The sequence below is a fragment of the Atractosteus spatula genome, chromosome 6 (assembly GCF_055471065.1).
Source record: "Atractosteus spatula isolate fAtrSpa1 chromosome 6, fAtrSpa1.hap1, whole genome shotgun sequence".
NCBI classification, from domain to species: domain Eukaryota; kingdom Metazoa; phylum Chordata; class Actinopteri; order Semionotiformes; family Lepisosteidae; genus Atractosteus; species Atractosteus spatula.
Genome location: NC_142711.1, coordinates 54,298,792 through 54,318,580, shown reverse-complemented (window position 1 = coordinate 54,318,580; position 19,789 = coordinate 54,298,792). Strand labels below are relative to the sequence as shown.

At 38.0% G+C, this 19,789-nt stretch overlaps 2 protein-coding genes across 17 annotated transcripts in view; one reads left to right on the top strand and one right to left on the bottom strand.

Moving 5' to 3' along the window:
• The window catches only part of galnt11 (UDP-N-acetyl-alpha-D-galactosamine:polypeptide N-acetylgalactosaminyltransferase 11 (GalNAc-T11)), a 31,196-nt gene extending 17,012 nt beyond the window's left edge, over positions 1-14,184 (top strand). For all 5 annotated transcript variants that reach the window (XM_088918225.1, XM_088918227.1, XM_088918224.1 and 2 more), the window contains 5 exons: positions 518-670; positions 5,260-5,478; positions 10,358-10,462; positions 11,627-11,764; positions 12,864-14,184. In XM_088918225.1, coding sequence (XP_088774351.1) covers positions 518-670; positions 5,260-5,478; positions 10,358-10,462; positions 11,627-11,764; positions 12,864-12,995 — 747 coding nt within the window. In that variant the 3' untranslated portion in view covers positions 12,996-14,184. The remainder of the gene's footprint in view (positions 1-517; positions 671-5,259; positions 5,479-10,357; positions 10,463-11,626; positions 11,765-12,863) is intronic.
• A 2,706-nt stretch (positions 14,185-16,890) lies between these two features.
• Positions 16,891-19,789, bottom strand: part of LOC148833053 (histone-lysine N-methyltransferase 2C-like) — a 158,107-nt gene continuing 155,208 nt past the window's right edge. For all 12 annotated transcript variants that reach the window (XM_088918211.1, XM_088918217.1, XM_088918216.1 and 9 more), the window contains 2 exons: positions 19,490-19,598; positions 16,891-18,916 (listed from right to left, as the gene is read on the bottom strand). In XM_088918211.1, coding sequence (XP_088774337.1) covers positions 18,824-18,916; positions 19,490-19,598 — 202 coding nt within the window. In that variant the 3' untranslated portion in view covers positions 16,891-18,823. The remainder of the gene's footprint in view (positions 18,917-19,489; positions 19,599-19,789) is intronic.

The window sequence follows — 19,789 nt, the reverse complement described above, 5'->3', positions numbered from 1 at the left end:
TCCTAGTGCAGTTATTTCATTTTTCCATAGAAATACAAGTTGGACATTATTTGCAAACAGATTAGCACAACTGATATGGCCAGGTGATGTCAATAAGACGTTGTGAATTTTCACACAGGACTGTGTGGGAACTGAAACTAATCTGCAGGATGGAGGAAAAAAAATACCCACCCAGTATTTTTGCAAAAATGTTTGTGGAGACATTTTCCAAATATCCTGACTTGACCTTAACTTTCTGGACTCATTACAGAAACTCACATGTTCAATTACAATTGGTGGAAAGTTAGAAAACTAAGCTGCTTTTGGATGTTATGAGATATTTCTTGAAAAATTAGCATTTTATCCTTAGTGGTGCTGCAGGGTTGGGACAGAAATGGGAAATTCGAAATAAAATTACCAACACAAAAAAGTCTTATGGAGGCGTGTGTATTTTGTCTGCTTGCAGTTTTTCAGTCCAAGATGCAACAAAAAGACCAGGTCTTGATTAACATGAAGACATTGTTTTTGGCTTCCACAGATCTGGATGTGTGGAGGCAGGCTTTTAATAATCCCATGCTCCCGAGTCGGACATATATTCCGTAAAAGACGTCCCTATGGATCACCGGGAGGACAGGACACCATGGCACATAACTCTCTGCGGCTAGCTCACGTGTGGATGGATGAGTACAAGGTAGGGTGCTTCCTCTAGAGCCTCTCTAGTGTGATCTGTGAACCTGGCATGCCAGTCACTCTGGGTTACTGAGTTAGGGTTGGCTTTAGTACAATTGGGCGATGCTGGGCCATCCTGCACTGAAATAGATGTAGAAGTTTTAGTTCTTGGATATTTATATATTTATGTTTGTATATATATTTATAGTTTTGGGATATTGATAGGCCAGTAGCCTATGTCTGTTGTGAGCTGCAGATCAGTGAGTAGCATATGTGTGACTTGCAGTAGTTAATGTGGTTGCAGTTGTGATAGTGAAGTACTGAACCAATTTCTAAATGAGGTCAAAAAAGTGTCAGGTGGCAAGAACTGTGTCCGTGTTTGTAGAAAAAGTAAAATAATGTTTCACTTTACCAACAGATATTAGCCATTAACATGTATGTCTTAGTGACTGACAAGAATGAGGAACAGTGAAAACAATTAGGATTTTGCCCGTTATGGAAGTCTTGTTTTTTTCTGGGTTCCTTCAGCTAATAGATCAATTTTGTTTTTCGAGGTAGAATAGAACCTATTGACTTCAGTCGATAAATGTTTGCAAATAAATGTTTTTTCTGGCTCTGAAAACATATAGAAATTCCTTGCACAGTGTCAGTCATACTTCAGCTTCAGTTGATGTTACAGCCTGAGATGACAGTAATTGGTATTGACGTTCCTTATAATGTAACAGATGGCGCTTGGAAATAGAAGCAGTGATAAATTACAAGATTGCTAAGTCTCCATCAACAAGTGAACAATTCTCATCTCACTTCATTTTTTTTCCAGAAGTAGGATGATTGCCTAAGACACAGGAAGGGTGACAGTAGATTTGTTAAAATGCTTTAGCACAGTTGATATAGTACCTCATGTGCTTGTGAGTGAGCAAGTGTTTTATAATAATGTGTCCTTGGACAGCCCATTCTGTGGTATTGTTTCAGTGATATATAGGATTTGGCCTGTTGTGTGTTATAGTAATAAAATATAAAATAAAAATAGCTAAACCAAAAGGTGACCATATGTTGTACTGCTGGATACAACTGTAAATGGTCATTCATAGGGCGAGGAAACTTACAGTACACATTTTCCCAAGTTTTGAAATTTGAGGAAACTGAGTAAGTTGAAATCAAGATAAATTTATTCGGTGATGTTGACCTTCCCAACAGAAAGAAAACAATTTACAAATCTGTTTCACAAATAAGGAACAGTAGCCGGTATTCATTAACCTTTTAAAACATAATAATGCTCAGCAGCTTAGAAATTCAACTTTAAGCCACACAGAACTTGCTGATGCTGTGAAATGAGAATATAACTATTACAAGTTCATCAAGTGACTTTCACGAGACTTTTCTGATGGCTAAAGTCTGTTTTGCTGTTAAAAAAAACATGATTCATTTAGTGAACAGTTAAAAATTTACTGGAGATTTAGTTTCCCAGCACTAAATAAAGTTAGTCTTAAATGACAAGTGCATGTGATTTGAATTAGCGAGACAGAGAAAATTAAAATGTGTTGATGACTTTTGCTCTAACAGAAGTGACACTTCAGTCTACATTTGACAGTTGTGTGTCAAATAAGAAACAGTTTCAAATGGAAGGAGATGTTCTGTGTTCTGTGGTATTATTTGAAATTCTGTACTTGTGTGTTTACTTGCTGTTGAAATTGAAATTATGCACCGATGTCAGGAATGAGTAATTACCACAAAATATGAGCTGTAGCTAGTTATAACTGCAGCATATAAAAACATAAAGCCCATTGTTAGTCCAGTCTATTAAAGCACTGTGATCCATCTTCTGAATGTATTTGACTTAATTCTCTGTGTATCTTTGCCTCCATAAAATCAAAGGCATTGTAAAAGCTTAAAAGCTTAAACTTTGGGATCAGTAATTCTGCTTTGTACAGTCTTAAGATCTGTTATTTACCCATGTGTCGAACCTCTGATTTTCTGATTAGTTTCCCCTGTGTTTGGCATTGAAAACAGCTTTAGAGTTTACAAAAGATGCCTCTAGAGATCTGTGCAACTGATACACAGTGATGCTTTTCAGTCTATTAAATATGTTGCAAAGTTTTGCTTTCTGGCCTTGGTAACCCTTTTTCAAGAAACCTTATGCTGTATATCATTATACATCATGTATTAGATAACCTCAGCTGATTTATTATTGAGTTCAAGTTACCATTATCATAATCAGAAGTTCCATTATGGATAATTGAGTTAAATATGGAAATGCCAACCTCTGGAGCTTTTGCACAACGGCATGTGGCCCAGATAATATCCTGCAATAAACCCTTTGACATCTGCAGGATGTTAGTTTAATGAAGTCTATCCTTCCATGACCTGCATGAGTCAGAGGGCTGAGATCCAGTCGCAGACAGATTGACAGATGAGTGGCGACAGTAGAGTAGTGGTTGAGGCTCAGAACCGCTTACTGGTTTTGCACCCTTGAGCAAGATATTTCTCTCAGATTACTCCAGTGAACTCTCCAGCTGTATAAATGGGTATAAGACAAATGCAAACCATTTTGAATGGAACATTTTGTCCGAATAAAATTAATAATAATAACAAAGACATGTTATTTGTGGCCTGCCATTTTACAGAGTTTTGTCAGACACCTTATCGTATTAAAGAACTATTTGAACTTGAAATGCAGCAAGTTATTTTGGAAATGTACAGTATGTAGAACTTGAAGGTGTTACTTTTTGTAATGACTTATTTTAAGGATCATCTTTGATTTATTTGCAGGAAATGTGCAGAATTTTAATAAGCTTCAAGATTGTCTTAAAATGTATTTGCCTACTACTGTTATGTCTCTCTTGTATGTTTTGGCAGTCCTTAAATCCAAATCAGGATACTCTGTTTCATGTTCACATTCATGTTCCTGAACTAAAAGTTTGTCATATCTGTGGTATGAACATGGGATCAAGAGTGGAGGCTACATTATGTAGGGAAATGTCTAGTTAGAATGATATCAGTTTGTGTTCTGGTTGGAAAAAAAAAACATGGTAGGGTTTCTTAAAATTATTAAAGGGTTCATGTTTTATTTGCAAACCTCTGACTAGAATTCATGACTCATGTAGTTTTTTATACGTCAAATTACTTTAGCCTTACATAACAAATACATTATAATACTAATTATTGCTGTATAACGATAATACTTTCCACTACACAGAGATCAAGGTCATGTAAGTGGAGTGAATTTTGTGGTGAATAGCAGGAGATTCAGCTGCTTTTGTTTATATGAACAGAGAAGTTTTTCTTGCCTTTTGTTTTTCATAGTGTAGAATTCAGCTATTTTGAAGTACACCTACGCTTAGATAACAACTTTTCCAACTCAAGTCAGTTGTAAGCACGACACTCATTTTCCAATGATAGCTATACATTGCACACAGTTTAGGAAATTGTACTGTTAAAAGCATTGTACCAGAGTATGGAATAGGAAGGACTTCTAAAGCTGTATATGAACACAAACCTCACAGAATCTTTACAGAGATAAGAGTGTTAACACCTCGTACCTTGATATTTTTAGATCTCTGTATCTAAGCAAGGCAGGGCTTCATAGACCTCTATAAAAAATTGGGTTGTGGATGGTGCTGGTGAACTAGTAAATTTCCAATCTAACATCACAGTATGGTGACTTATTTGTCATTACATTTCCCATGTCATGTCTAACTACCTGAATGCCCCACTTAATTCAGTTGAAGTCATATTTCACTTCTCCATCACTGTGCAGTGGGACATCTGGCACAAGATGGCTGCCATGTGTCATGAAGCGTTTTTCAGGACCCTATGCAGACAATAGAATCCGGAAGGGAGTGGGGGAAGAAGACTAGGAGCGGGGGTGGTTGTCGACAGGTGGGCTGGTGCTCGGGGGGGCATGGTCAAGACAGACAAGTCCAGGGGGAGCAAAAGGTCCAGAGCCGGGTAACCCGTCCGTGACTGCCGAGACAAAAGTTAAAAGCTGGAATGGAATCCGGTGAAGGGTTGGGGGAATAAAAATGGGTAACGGGGCCAGACGCTCCAAGCCCCGGACCCAGATATTCAGGGTGCCATTCCGAAGCCTAAGCCGTCGGGCCCCTCCTGGACTTCCGGCCTTCCATCTTCCAAAGCTGAGCCCAGACTGGTAGGAACGTCTGGCTTTTATAGGGAGGGGCTACAACAGGAGGCAGGTGGAAAATCAACACGAACGAGGAAGAGCTGGAGCGCCCTTAAGAGGAGGGACTTACGATCGTGACACCATGCCTCACCCAGGTGAAGGAAGTGGTTCTTTTGGATGAAGAGTGCAGTGTAATTGCAAGTGTGAGGCCTGTGACATAGGAATCATGTAATCAAAGTTTTGTATTGTTTCATAGAGGAAGGGACCTCCAGAGAGAGAGAGAGAAAACAGCAGCTGAGGGAAAGTATTTACACTTCAGGGGCAGTGGCTACCAGAACCAGAACTGCGGTTAGGAGGAAGAAAATTGACATGTACACTTGTTTTGCTATCCTACAGGGCTGACAATGAAAGATAACAGCTTTCATCACCATCCTTTTTTTTGTTTTATATGTGTTCCCTGTACTAGTAAATCCTGCTTTTCAAATTGTCAGGAGCAGTACTTTGCCTTGCGGCCTGAGCTGAAGACCCGTAGCTATGGCGACATCGGCGAGCGCCTTGCTATCAGGAAGCGGCTCAACTGCAAGTCCTTCAAGTGGTACCTGGACAACATCTACCCGGAAATGCAGGTGTCGGCTGCCCACCCCAAGCCACAGCAGCCCCTGTTTGTCAACAAGGGCGTGAAGAGGCCCAAGGTCGTGCAGAAGGGACGGGTAAGTTGTCCACCCAGCCACTGTCAGTGACTCAGCCTTGGGGATGTTTCGCAGTGAATGGTTCCATATTTAGCTGTACTTTGTCCTCTGTTTTAATTAATATTGCTATGAATAATAATAACAGGCAGCTACCAAATACTGCCAGGTTAGGACAGAGCTGGAAGCTTTCTGTGCATGAGCATCACTTTTGGAGCCAGGTTTCTTGGGTCATTGTACAATGGTGCTGAAAGCATGAAGACATGAAAGACGTTTAGAAACAAAACGGCAAGAGGGAAGACAAGCTGAAATTCATACCTCCGCTTTTCTTTCCTGCCCAGGTATAAATACTGGTGATTATCCAGTCCTTACCAGTCTTTGTCTTGCATCCCTCTGCCTTTGCCCGCTGTCCCTGAGGAGGGGGGACCTCCTTGCTTAAGCTTGCTTAATGGGGATGTCAGCTATCCTGACCTGTGACCTCTGGCATCTGTTACGGTTTGAGCCAAAGAATGCCTGTAATCTCTTTGCATATCCATCAATAAATCGCTGAACTACATGCAGATGTGAAGTGTTGTCTATAGCTCCAGAAATAAAATGAAATGCATGACTGATGAAATTATAAAAGATTCGACGCAAAAATGTCAGGAAAACAGACATTGAAAATGTCATCTGTTGGGTACATTATTCTGCCAGTTGTATGGTATTTCAAGTTTGTTAGCTTTTATAACTACACTGATTCTCAGAGTAACACGTCATTCAGATCTGATGGATTTAATCAAATATTTTAAATATATATATATCAAACTCACAGAAAATGTGAACGGAAAACCTGAACGTCGCACAGCTAGGTTTGGGTATGAGCATTAACACAATCCTGGTGGCACTGGCACTCTGAAGTGATCTGCCTCCAGACCGCCTGCTGGGAGCTGTACTGTGCAGCTGCAGCAGGCTGCCGAAGTTCTGCCAGTTGTGGTTTTCTCCTTTTGACAGCAATGGAGAGATGGTCTCGCATGTGTTCTGTAGGCCCCAGGTTAAAACCTTAACATTTTCTTCTAAGTCGTGACATTATAGTCCTTGCACTCTGCGGTCTTTGTTATTATATTGTTACATAAGTCAGGGCAGGGAATACTGACTTTTACAAGGGCGGCTGTTGCTCTTCATCCTCCATCACAGCTTGGGAATAGAATAATAACGAGGCACAAACTTAGACCAGCATTCATTATAAACAACACTAACAAAATGTTACGCGACACAAAGGTCAGACATTGACAGATCTGTTCCAGAGTTCCTGAGCCCTACCTTCCATTCAAACAGAATATCCCAGAATTCAATCCTTATCATCCAAGTACAACAAAACACTTAAATAGGCCAGAGAGAGAGAGAGAACCTGTTTTTTAATAAACAAAATGGAACCAAAACAGGACTTAGTTTCCCTCTTTAAGAGGATGCTCACAGATGAATAGGAACCAATATCCCTCTTTGAACAACGGCATCGTTAAGATGTGGGAGACGTTTTTAGCCTATGGATTCCGCAATAAAGAAAATCAGAATTTCTAGATAAATCCCACAGCAAGTTCTGAAGCTCGGAGTCTGGTACTCTTTCAGTGTTCGGATTACCAGGATAAAATCCAATTTCAAGTCTGATTGGAAAGAGGCATTCTTTTGTGGCACTGGCTTCTGATTATGATGAAGATGGGTGATGATGATTGTATGTCCTTCCTCCTATTCTTGTGTCTTTCCCTCCTGTATGTCTGTTCTTGTATTTATGCTACAGTCGATTCCTGTGTGGCCTAATAAGCTCACGAATGGCTTAGTCAATATTGTTGAATATGTATTCTTTAACTATATAATAGTTATATTATGGCTATATGGCTATAGTTAATATATGGCTATGTTAATGTTACATATAATTAACTAATGAAGTTAATTGACCTGACTAATTTAGTAGGACCTATTTTGATCATATGTACGTTTTGCACTGTTTACTTGTATCAAAGGCCCAATTTTGAACCTTCAAAATAAGGCAGTCAGTCTGGGAAGACTAAACAAGCTAATCCCAGGTGAAACTAAGATCACCCATTTACTGCAACAATATTATATTTTATGTGTGGTCCTTTAAAAGCAGGCTTTACCAGCCATAAAAGAAAATACCATACATGCTTAACACAGTGAGAGTAGTTATACTGCAATAGTAAGTACTAATGTTTTTGATGGAAAAGGCAAGTTAGATATGGGCCAAAATATTTTCAGATTTCTCAAAACTCTCATTTTAGTTGTGTGTTTTTTCTTAGTCACTGCTGTGACGTCAGTCTAACTGTTAGAAAGCAACACGGTCTCTACATTATACTTAGGAAATAATATAATTCACTAAAATATTAATAAAGTAACCATTATAAACACTTGCACTGAGGCTGTTGTGAACCATCACCTACTTCAAAGATGACGACAGTAGTGTCTTGTGCACAGAAACCATTTTGTAAATTCACTGCGATGAGGGTCATTTACTGAATAAACCATCAAAGAAACCATCAATTGATAAAAAACATGATGGCTGAAGTTTGATTTGTCAATACACTGGACGTCATGGATGAGGATGAGACTGCTGTTGAATATTAGTTGGATACATTATATGTTTTTGAACCGTGAGATATGGTATAGCATGTACTGGAAGAGAAGAAAACCCAATATGTATTGTTTTATCATTACATATGCCTTGCGTAATCAAGTAAAATAATTTGCCTGAAACATCTAGCACCTAGTGCTGTTCACAAAAAAGAGATTGCAGGCCATAAAGGCTGGATTGGCCATGCCACTGAGCTGCAGTATGGTTTCATTCACAGGGATTTCATTTGGCATTAAGAGACTTGTATCTCAGATGTTAGTCATATCTTATCAGAAATGTTAAAAAAAGTTATCTAAAATATAACATTATTGAAACATTGATAAACAGCGATCTTCCTGCAGAGTGTCAGCAAATCAGAACTGTTGGTTACGATCAAATGCACACTGACAGTCTGGTTGGCAGAATACACTAATTGGTAAATAAACATGTCGTAGTTCTGTAGATCTTTAGATGAAAATAATAAACCTGCTGGATGCAACAGCAGGTGGCACTGTTGTGAAGATGATCATAGTTGAACTGAAGGGAAAATAAAGTCAAAAAGGAACAAAACTAAGATTTGATATTCAGCTCATCAGAAACATCTGCCAACTTAAAACCTGGCAAGGTAAGTGACGTGCGCTTTCCAACTGATTTAAAAAAAAAATGTTGCTTCCTAGCGATTTGAAGCAGTTTTGATGTGGACAATGTAACAGGAATAAATCAAGTGCAAACCTGTGTGTTGCAGGACAGGCAATTCAGATATGCCTTTGTGACAAATGGAATAAAATCCACAAAGCATTAGTATTCAGTGCAAAGTTGATAGAGACTTCCGTTCACAAGGACTTACTGCTGTAAGAAATGCAAAACGCGCTTCCACAAAGTATTAGTTGTGCACACTTATGCAACCAGGGTGTTGTAGGTTTTTTCATTTCAATTATTTTTCCTAATAATGAGCTATTTGTTTTTCTCTTGAATTTGGTTGGTGGCAAGGTCACATTAAAAATGGAAAAATGTCTGACACGATGTATCTTGATTTCTGGCTTTACATCACAAAAACCTGCCATTTCATTAAGGGTGTGTAGACTTTGTATATCCACTGTATGACTTTGGAGAACAGTGACAAAACAGATGGTTGTGTGTAATGACCTCAACTTTACTGAATACTGTATTAGTCAATAGGAATCAATTCTCATGCGTGAGAATCCAGTGTGAGAATCTTAAAGAAACAACCAGAGGCTGATTATAAATTATAAAAAGCTGATTTTTTAAATTTTTATATCCCATTTTTAAGGCACTGCCTGAAAGAGGCTGTATGTGAATACAGATCATCTAATTAGTAGGATCTCATGTTATGAGCTGCTTTCACCAAGCCTTTTTGCTTAACATAGCAACAGAAAATATACATACTGTACATAGATTACTGTGAACAGTGAAACAAATTAAACCACTTGTAATTAACTCACACTTGTAATCATAACTGAAACCTTTGCTGTAAACAATTGTAACAACAGAAACTGATTAATACGTATCCGAGGACAGGCCTTTGAAACTGATCATTAGGATTTTAGTCTGCCTTGTCATTATTTCTTGCTTTCTGCAGCCCAGTGCAGTGGCTGACTTTTGTGTGACTGAGACAGATTGGGAAATGAAATTCTTTATATCACTTTCTGTGCCCAGAACACGCATTCTAGGTCCTTCCAAAGAGCAAAATTCAAAGATGTTCCAACCTATTTATTTCGTTTCTCAGCCAGTTTTATTTTTCCTGTCCTGCTGATTTTCTGTAAAATACAATCTTTTCCACATAGCAGAAAGGGACATCATTTTTCACTTCACATCAGGATCAACTTATCCTGAATGTACTATGCGTATGCCTACATCTTAAGTAGTATCCTGTGTAATTTCTCTTTGACTGAAAAATAACAAATTTTCCATTTTCCGTTCTACAGTATTTCAAATAAAAGTTCTGAAAATGATAATTCCTTATATTATGTCTTTTCCCTGTAGATTACTAGAATGCATATCAGAAAGAGTTAAACGTTTTATTGGAGATACTGACACTTATGAACCTAACAGTTGCAATTACACTTTCTGCCTGTTGGTGTCTCTTTAATAACTTTGAAGTGCCTTGCCCCAGGGTTAAGGTAATTCTGTAAAAGGATCTGTTTGCTTGAAGGAGGTATTTAATGTATCGGCTATATCAGCTGGATCTGTACCTAATCTTTTAAGGCTTAGCAGCACTGTGTATGAAAGATTAGCCTGGATTGCTGACAGTGCCTTGTACCTGCTTTCTCTCCTTTTCAGCTCCGCAATCTGCTGGTAGATAAGTGTCTGGTGGCCCAAGGCCGTCCCAGTCAGAAAGGAGGGATAGTGGTGGTGAGAGACTGCGACTCCAGTGATTCAGAGCAGGTACTGGGTTGAACGTATTGCCTCAGGAATCCTACTCAATCTGCCCATGTTTCATCTCTGATTCGTAGATAAAGAAGACCAGACGTGTTCTGCTCAGATCAAATGCCTCCACTTTATAGTTTCATTTAATTCTTATGGTGTCTTTTTTTTATTCCAAAGTTTGAGCTAGATTATGCTTATCTTTCTGGTAAGTTAATTCCTTTATAAGACACAAAAAAGGTAAGGCAGACTGTAAAATGTGGCAGTAAGACAATTTAAGAGTTCAAAGAGAACAGCCACATGAAAATGTGAATCAGTTAACCTTTCAACAACAACAGGAGCACATCAAACATGACTCTTTTAATCAATTGGCAATGAATACCTAAAAATACATTAGACACATTCAATTAAACCTGTGCTTCAGTCGAGCTGTGTCTTACTAATGTAATGTTTGGCAACAATATACAGTATCTCATATGAGGAGTATTTTAATTTTTACATTTTATTTTCAGAAAATAAGGCTGCCCGATCATTGTAGATCATTAGTTGAATGTGAATGCCAAAGGTGAATGGAAAATGTTCACACAAGGAAAAGAAACATTCCCATTATTGCTTGGATTATTCCTAACAGATGAAGTCAAAATGATTTATTAGGCAAATAATGTGTTTTTAAACAGTTCTGTTAAGTCCATAATAAGTGTCAAGGATGCAAATGTGACAGTTGTCATCCATTGTAATTTTTTTGCAATATTAATAGGAGGGAAAAACAACCTAGTATTTGTAATATATTACATAACTTTAACTAGAATTGTAAGATATAACAATTTTATTTCAGCTTCTTGCAAGTACTTTTCTTATTACTTTGTACTTGTTTTGTAATTTTTATATTTAATAATTTTAGTATTTAATCCTAGTTTTTATACAGTAAACTATGTACTTCTTTGCTGTCTTCCTACCTGACCTTGTAAAGCTACTGTAGAAATGGACTTAAGGAAATAAACTGGAAGATTGAGACCTGGAAGACTTCATTAAAGTAGATGCCTTGTTACATTGCATGGTTCCTTATTTCAGATTTTGAATGCACTGTATAACCTGAGGGAATGTTGAGCCCGTAAACTCGGGTGCTTACACTAATTGAAAGCAGGCGTGTCCGCTCAGATGTGTTTTTGTCTGGGGGGTCTCCAGGAGTGGACCTACGACGAAGACCATGAGCTGATCCTCACTGGCCTGCTATGCCTGGACATGTCTGAGATCCGCTCCTCAGATCCGCCTCGTCTCATGAAATGTCACGGTTCGGGGGGATCTCAGCAGTGGACACTGGGGGTAAGATCTGGTTCCACTGGCTTCACGTGTGACGGCTCTCCTTCGGTCATTTGTTACCAGGGAAAGGAAACCAGCTGATTGTGAGCCACTCTAGAACTGAGCTGCCCCTCGAGAAGGAATCAGTGGGTAGCAATTAAAACGTGTATTTCTAAAGACCCGAAACCTCATTCGAGACACAAATCTGAAGACTCTTCAGCTCTCAAGGATCAGAGTTCCTTTCTTGGGACAAATTACTTGCTCAGTTGACTTACTACTCTTTAGAAAAACTGGTGGTTCAGTAGACACTTGTCTTTAGCTTGATGTCTGAAATGGTCCTCAAGTAGCATGTAGATGGTGGTGGCATGGAAATGATCAGTAACTGGCTTTTAAAGTAAAGTTGGCAAATGTTGGTGGCATCTAAAGGGAACTTCCATTATTTTTTGTCTCGTCACATAACTTGTTTTTTTAAAACGTACATTTGCCTACATAATTTTGTAATTGAATGAATATATTATATATAACCAAGAAAAAGATATTACCACATTATTTGCTAATGATATTGAGAATATTTAGGGACTTTTTGGGTGAGTTTAAGTTAGGTAGGTCTGGATTACATTTTTATAGAATTTTCTTAGAGGACATAAAATATTATAAAATACATATGCATGTCAGTTCAAGTCTTCTAAATTTACATTCTGCTTTTCATGCTGCTTAAGGAAGTTTTTCTAATCTGCTACATTTTTATAATACATGCTTTAATTATTGCTGGTAATATTGTCCGTTTAGGCACATACACGAGCGGTTATTTTTGTAGGACAGTGTGTGGGAAAGTTAGGGGAACAGAGCTCTGCAGGTGCTAGCCTTGGGCTGTTTGAGTGATTCTATTTTCAGTTGTTGGACTGGATGATTTCTTTAGACTGCACTGGTTGAAATCCCTTGACCCAGAAATGAGAGGACGGTGAATTACCACTTTGCACCTTGGCCAACTGAGATTCACAGATCACATCACTGAGTGATGGTTTTTACAGGGACATCCATGTGTTATTTCTGTAGCCCAACACAAGAAACCTTGTTTTTATGTGACTTTATTTTTGTTGTTGTTTTTTGTTTTGTCTTCCAGAAGAGTAACCGTCTTTACCAAGTGTCTGTTGGCCAGTGCTTGGCTGTTGTTGACCCACTCAGCCTTAAAGGGTATGTTGCCATGGCAATATGTGATGGTTCTCAATCCCAGCAATGGCAGCTCGAGGACTGATACTGCCAAGAGAAAGAAGGGCCTACATAATTCATAAACACTTACTGGGACTGAGAAACACTCAACTTGGGCCTGAAGGCGCTGTGATGGCAGTCTGCCAGGGGGAGAAATGCCATTGTGTTAAGTCTCTGGATTTGATCCTGGACACGGTAGTTACATGGTGTTTCTGTCAGGAGACAAAAGCACACTTTCTAAAAGGGCCATGTTAATGAAGCATTATTTTGTGTTTTTTGCGGGGGATTGAGCAGGTAGGATATAGCCACAGTATTAGCCTTAGACCAAACTGTTCTTGTGAATTACTTTTTTAACGGTTTTTAAAATATTTTAAAACGATAGAATTGCAGTTTTATTTTTATTTCTGGGAACTCTTTAAAGCATAGCTGAACAACATAAAGCATTATTTATAATTTTAACCAGTGTTGTTTGAACCCTCTCAGCAGAACTCTGTAAATGGCACTGCAATCATGAATTGTTTCGAAAAGATTCCACAGGAGCAAATGTGAATTTCAGCAACACGTATGACAGCTGTTTTCTGAATTTTCCAGAGGTACAGAATGTTTCAGTTGTGCCTGCCATCTTTGTATGAATCTACTACCCAAAAGCATAATTTTTCTTAATACACAGATTTATGCAGTGTGTGTTACAATGTATGAGAAGTAATTAGAATATAAAAAGTATATCCTGTATAAATAAGAACATATTGCTTAAAAGTATTTCAAAATTGAAATTGGAGTCCAGAATTGTGGTCACCTGTCGTTAAAAGTAATCTATTTTATTATGTCATTGCTTGGCAAATGCTGATTGTAATTATTATAGAAGTTCTTTTTTAAACAGTTTAGTACTGTTAGAATATAATTATTATTATTATGGTTCTTCTACTAAAGCAGCTGATGTCAGTAATATGTGAGGATTTGTGTTAAAATTAAACCTAGTACTGGTCATGGGCAAAATCTATTTCAAACAGTGAGAAAATGTAATATTGTGGCAAAAAAAGAATAAAGAGACTGAAATGAAACGACAACAAACAAACATGGTAACATCACAATACAATAAACTGTACAAATGTTACGCTTTCCAAAGGATGCACAAACGGATACACTTTGTCATTTTTTGTGAATGTCAAGAATTTCAGATTTTTTTTGTTTTCTTTTGTAAATGATGCAAATAATAAAGGTATGAATTAATCCCAACAATGGGCGTCAATGTTTTATTTTTTTTTTTTTAAATCTAAGAGCTGGATAGATATCATCTTTCATGTCTTTCTCCCAAAAGTCACCCGTCACTGTCTGGGGCAGGAATCTCCAGCCCTGCTTCAGCTCAGCCCCGGCCAACTAGGAGTTAATCGTTCACCATTGGATCAGTTTCCAGGTGCTTGGTACAATTTAATTGTGAAGAAGAGCGGGGACTTTGTTAAATATAGGAATGATTTGGAACAGAAGCACAGTCCTCAATATCCTCAACTGAGCACATTGCTTATTGAATGGATCAATAACTTCCAAGCCTCCTGGGGTGATTTTTAAGTGACCTATAAAACCCACAAGATCAGAATCACTTTGGGATTAGTGTTAAGAGACTAGATTAATTTGTTTTCAGTGGGGGCCTCCTGAGTGGCTCAGCTGGTTAAAGGTGCTCGCCTGAGCAGCAAGTGAGCTCTGTGATCATGAGCCAGCCCACTGGGACTGGGATTCCCCCCAAGAGGCAGCACGCAATTGAATGAGCGCCGTCAAGGGTGGCGTGAGTTTAGCAGGCAGGAGCTGCCATGGCTCTCTGTGGCACAGCGGTGCCTCGGGCGTTAGGTGGCGTCTGCGCCTCCTACCAGCACTCAACCTCATGGTACGGGCCCGTTGGTGGCTGTAGCTTGTGAAAATACAAGTGGGTCCACAAAAAAAAAGCTGGTGGATTGGAAGGGCCTGTCTACACTCCTCCTTCTTGCCTGTGTTTGGCTGAAGAGTTGGGAGCCCAGATGTGGAAAAAACACTCAACTGCCTATCTGGGTGGGTGTAAAAAAAATATTAGGCGATATTTTTAAAAAAAAAAAAAAAGTACATTCTTGATCTGATCCAGATGATACGGGCTGTCCATGTCAGAGACACAAAAGCAAAATGCCGTAATCATCCCAATTTATACCAGATATATTCCTGCCATTTTTCATCTCCTTTATCAGTGTTTAGTTGATGTGTGCATGTCAATTTCAAAGGTAATACAGCTCTCCCAAGTAAATGTACAGAGGTGTTGCTAAACTGCCGAATACAAGAAAGTACGAGGCAAAGCTTTTGAGTTACGATTGCAATACTGTAGTTGGAATTTCTCCCTCCACTGAAGCAGCCTTGTTGAGAGAACTTAGATCCACATCACGATTCAGAAGTCTTACCCTTGCTTGCTGGTGGCCACAACTTGAGCATGCAGCTTTGTGGTGGTTGCAAGTGGACAGCCATTGAAATCTTGTGCTCCAACACTTTTTACACCATATATGAGCACTACTCCACTTCAAAGTTGGCACTTTTTAAGAAAATGAGTTAAAAATAGTTAAAATGTCCCCTCAATTATTCAGTTGGTTCTTAAGTGTTTTGTTTGTGTACTGTTTGGATACAGATAGTACATTTAACATGATATTCAAAATTTGATTTTAGCCTTTGTCAGATATGTACTAGTAGATTTAGAAAAGGCTAAAAGCAATTATTTTACACATTTGTGGATCTGGGGAACAAAACTCCTTTATTCTAAAATAGTATGCACTTCAACTAATGTACCTTTTGTGTACTTGTAAAGTTCTTCTAACAAATTTTAAAAATTGCTGTAAGACATTTTCATACTCTTTGTAACTTACATTTTAGCAGGCAGTTAATAAAATTTACAGCAATGGAATTTTTAGCACTGATATGTTTAACACATATTAGTTTGTACCCCTCCACCCAGTCATCTTTAGTGTACACCTGGCTGGATTGCCGTGTTAAAACTAGGACTGAAGAAACAGCCGATCACAAGTGTTCAAACTTCCAGCACAAGCCCAGTGTTTTCACCGTGATCAGCAAGTTCACAGAACTGGTCCTTCAGTCCCTCTTCTACAAAGTTCCTTCCCATTTTTATTGAAGAAAAATATTGCAAGCTTACTCATAGTGGCCTTTTCCTGGAAATGAACTAGAAAAAAAAATCTAATTCTGAACAGCACAGTGAGACAACTTAAATGCCTACTGGAAAAAATTAAAATATGAACATGTTTGGCTTTATTCTGTTTGTCTGATTGCTCTTACTGTTTTCAAGATGAATGTACTTACTGTGAAATCCAGTATGATATTTGTCCCAGATGCGGGCACGCCAGTGCCAATATGTTGGAAATTTGATGTTGGGATCTGATCGAGTGGTTTTCAGTTGGATTGGCATGGGTAGCTCCCACTTTAATTTGGGGTGTGTGTAACGATGCAATTTATATTGAAAGTGAAATGCCGAGGTGGAAGCAAGAATTGTTTGGGTCGTTTCTGCAACTAGGAGACACCAGGTTATTTTGGCGTCATTCTGCTAAATTGTACAATATCCACCTTTTGTCAGTGAAGTGCCATTTTTGCCATCAGTATCCTTAACAGAGCTATTGCTTGGAGTCTAGTCATAACTAAACAGCTATAGTATTTGTGATTTTTTCCCATTGAATGAGACCACTCTGTAATGTCAAAGTTTGGTTTTCTAGTACTCCACAAGTATCAAGAAAGTCAGTATGCCTGCAGTCAGGAAGAAGGCACAGTGTTTGTTCCCATTATCTTCCACGCCAGGGCTTTATTACAATATTACTGAATTCTTTATAGTGGCATGATATCTTTATTATGCCTAACTGTTTTAATTGATGAACGCTACCCTAACAACTGTATATTCCAGCAAAACCGGATAAAAGGACAGGCAATAATTTTAGATGTAAAATATTTTATTTTTTTTGTAAATGCTCCTAAATCTGGTTCCACAAACTCCAAAACCCATAACACTCTTTATACTTCAAAAAGGCTTCATTTTTTTGACATTAGGTACTACTATACAGGACAAAGAAAAAAAATCGTAGGACAAATACTGGTAAGGATGTTGGAATATTGTACAAGGAGGAGAAAAATATCCAAGAAACAATTTCATTACAGCTATTTATCAAGAAAAAAATATATACAATTGATTTATCTGAAAGTTAAAAAATACATCATGCCATATACATTACAAGACTGTCTTTGAATATACCAACAGTTTTACAGTCCACTGAAATTGTGCACACAAAAGAAAACTTCATTTCAAACTTAAATGGTTTGTGAAGTGTCAGTACCAGATTTTTTTTAACTTGAAATGAAACGCTAAACTGGCTGAAAATGTAATCACTTCTCCACCAGTCAACACACAAACAGTGTTGGTTTTATTCTTCCTTAAAGAAATGTAAACAAAAACAATCCAGACAAACTTTTCCTCGTTTTTTCTGTATTTCAAACCCAACTGCCAGGCTCCTACAATATGTAAGCAAAAGGCAAATGTAAAAATTTCTGAAAACACATCTGCATGACTGAAGCCCTAAGCAGTGTCATTCTACTCTCAAGCCTGCATGATCGGAGTACGAAAGATGGGTCTGTTCATGTTAAAAAGAAGCTTCCAGATTCGGCTTGCGTGGTTTTAGACCTAAAAATTCACAGTTCTCACTAGTTATAATCTCCAACCTGATTTTACAGAATAAGGATGTCACAATTTTTCCTTGCGATCCTCAGAACGATGCCTTGATCACAAAAGTCATCATACAACCCAAACAAAAGCAAAAGGAAAGTAATGATTAAGGAAACTAGAAAAAAGAAAAAAAATTCAAGTGGTCAGAAGACATTAATTACGACGGTTACAATATTCTAAGTACAACAAAATATTTTCATGTGAATGTTTTTTTTTACACATTCTGTACACCACATCTATACACTATATATACTCTGAATGAAATTATGACATCCTTATTAAATTATTTTGTCAAAACAAAAAACAAAAAACAACCCAAACAGCCGCAAAGTTAAGGTAGCATTTGGTCAATAATTTCTATATCTTTAAACAATTTTTTCAAACTATTTACACTTTGTACAAAGTAACAGGATCTGTTAAATCTGCAGGCAACAGCAGCAGTTCGCTTTCTTCTTTTTTTAATTTTTAAAAATAGCTTCATTCACTTATCCAATAATAAATACAAAAATGTTTCTCTTATTTTACAGAAATCAAAAAAAAAAACAAACTACGATAAACTGACTCATGGAATCAAGTATTTTAAATGTATTTTAGTGCAAGTTAATTTCCCTTAGCTGTATCCCTAAGGAAGTCATCTCAGTACATTCCTTGTTCAGTGGTGTCTACGTTTTTTAATATATTTTTCTATATATATCTTTTTAAACTAGAGGGCCTGCCCCTTTTTAAACAAATAAGGCTGTGGCCAGCACTATGTACGCTCTGGATCCGCTGGTGAATTCTCTCCTACATTCATAATCACTCACCGCAACACGAGCTAGCAGCTCAGCCCTCCGGTTTCTTGTCCAAAATCCTAAAATGTTTTGTCACTCAACTCAGTACTGAAGTGCCAGTGTGTCGCCAATTTGTCTTCTGTCATGAAGAACCCAACTGGCATTGTGCCTTTTTACAAGTCATCTCCAAGAAATCAATATTATCATAAAACATTGGACTCCAACCCTACCCATAATCCCACTGCGACCCCCACCCCACCCCCAGCACAGCCCTTCCCTCCCCCCCCGGTATTGAAAGATCTTTAGTTTCAAACACTTCTTCCAAAGGAACAAGTGCATCTGTAAAAAAAAAAAAAAGATGGCCAAGGAATGCGATTTTCAGTTCATCCACTTTCGGCAGTTTACAGCTCCACAGTGACAAGGAATCTTATGCTGGTCGTCTTCAAAGTCAAACTTGTAGTCATAACACAGCTGAAAACAAAAAAGGGAAACGCTCGTAAAGGTTTCATTTTTTTTTTTACAACTGACTAACGTGGAAACAGCTTTCAAAGAGAACGGAAAAAGGTGAAGGACAGCCCGTGATGATTTATCGCGGGAAAGAAATAATAAGAACAATATTTTCCTTTCTTGGTGGCTCCAAACGAAACACCTGACCAAAACTGATACAGTACATGTACTATCAATCACTGAAATTAAATATAATGCAAACCTAAATATTAAACATCATTCACCATGAAATATCATGTCGTCATTCTCCTGGTGTCATTTTAGGTATCCTGCGAATGCCTTCCACCAACAAAACATGGTATATGTCAAACAAAACACCCCCGCACACTAGCGTAATAATCTTGTACTCTTGATTATCACATGCAGCAATGCACACAAACTACTCAACAAGTCCGGCATCAGGATGGGATTCTTCAAACAAGGAAATTGGAGAACACGGGATATCAAAATCACAAATTGAATTGAAATTATAATTAAAGCTGGTAAGCACACAACATAGGGTTTGAAACAAAAGAACCACAGCAAAAGATTTCCAACCTCTTCTCCTTTTTGAATCCTCCTGTTAGAGCTGATGATGATTTTATGTCCTCTTTCAAAGGTCACTACCTCAGCTATACAGTTTGGTGCACAAGAATGGTTGATATACCTGTTAAAACAAAACTTTTCTCAAAAGTTGCCCAACGCTTGCATTAATTATACACACAAAGTGCAATTTTAAAACAAACAGTTCAGGTGGGGAGCTGCATCAGCATGCATAGGCTGCAAAGGAACAAGTAATAGTTTTTTTTCCATGCTGAAAAGAAAAAAAAAACATTCTGAAACGCTGTATTTTCTTTA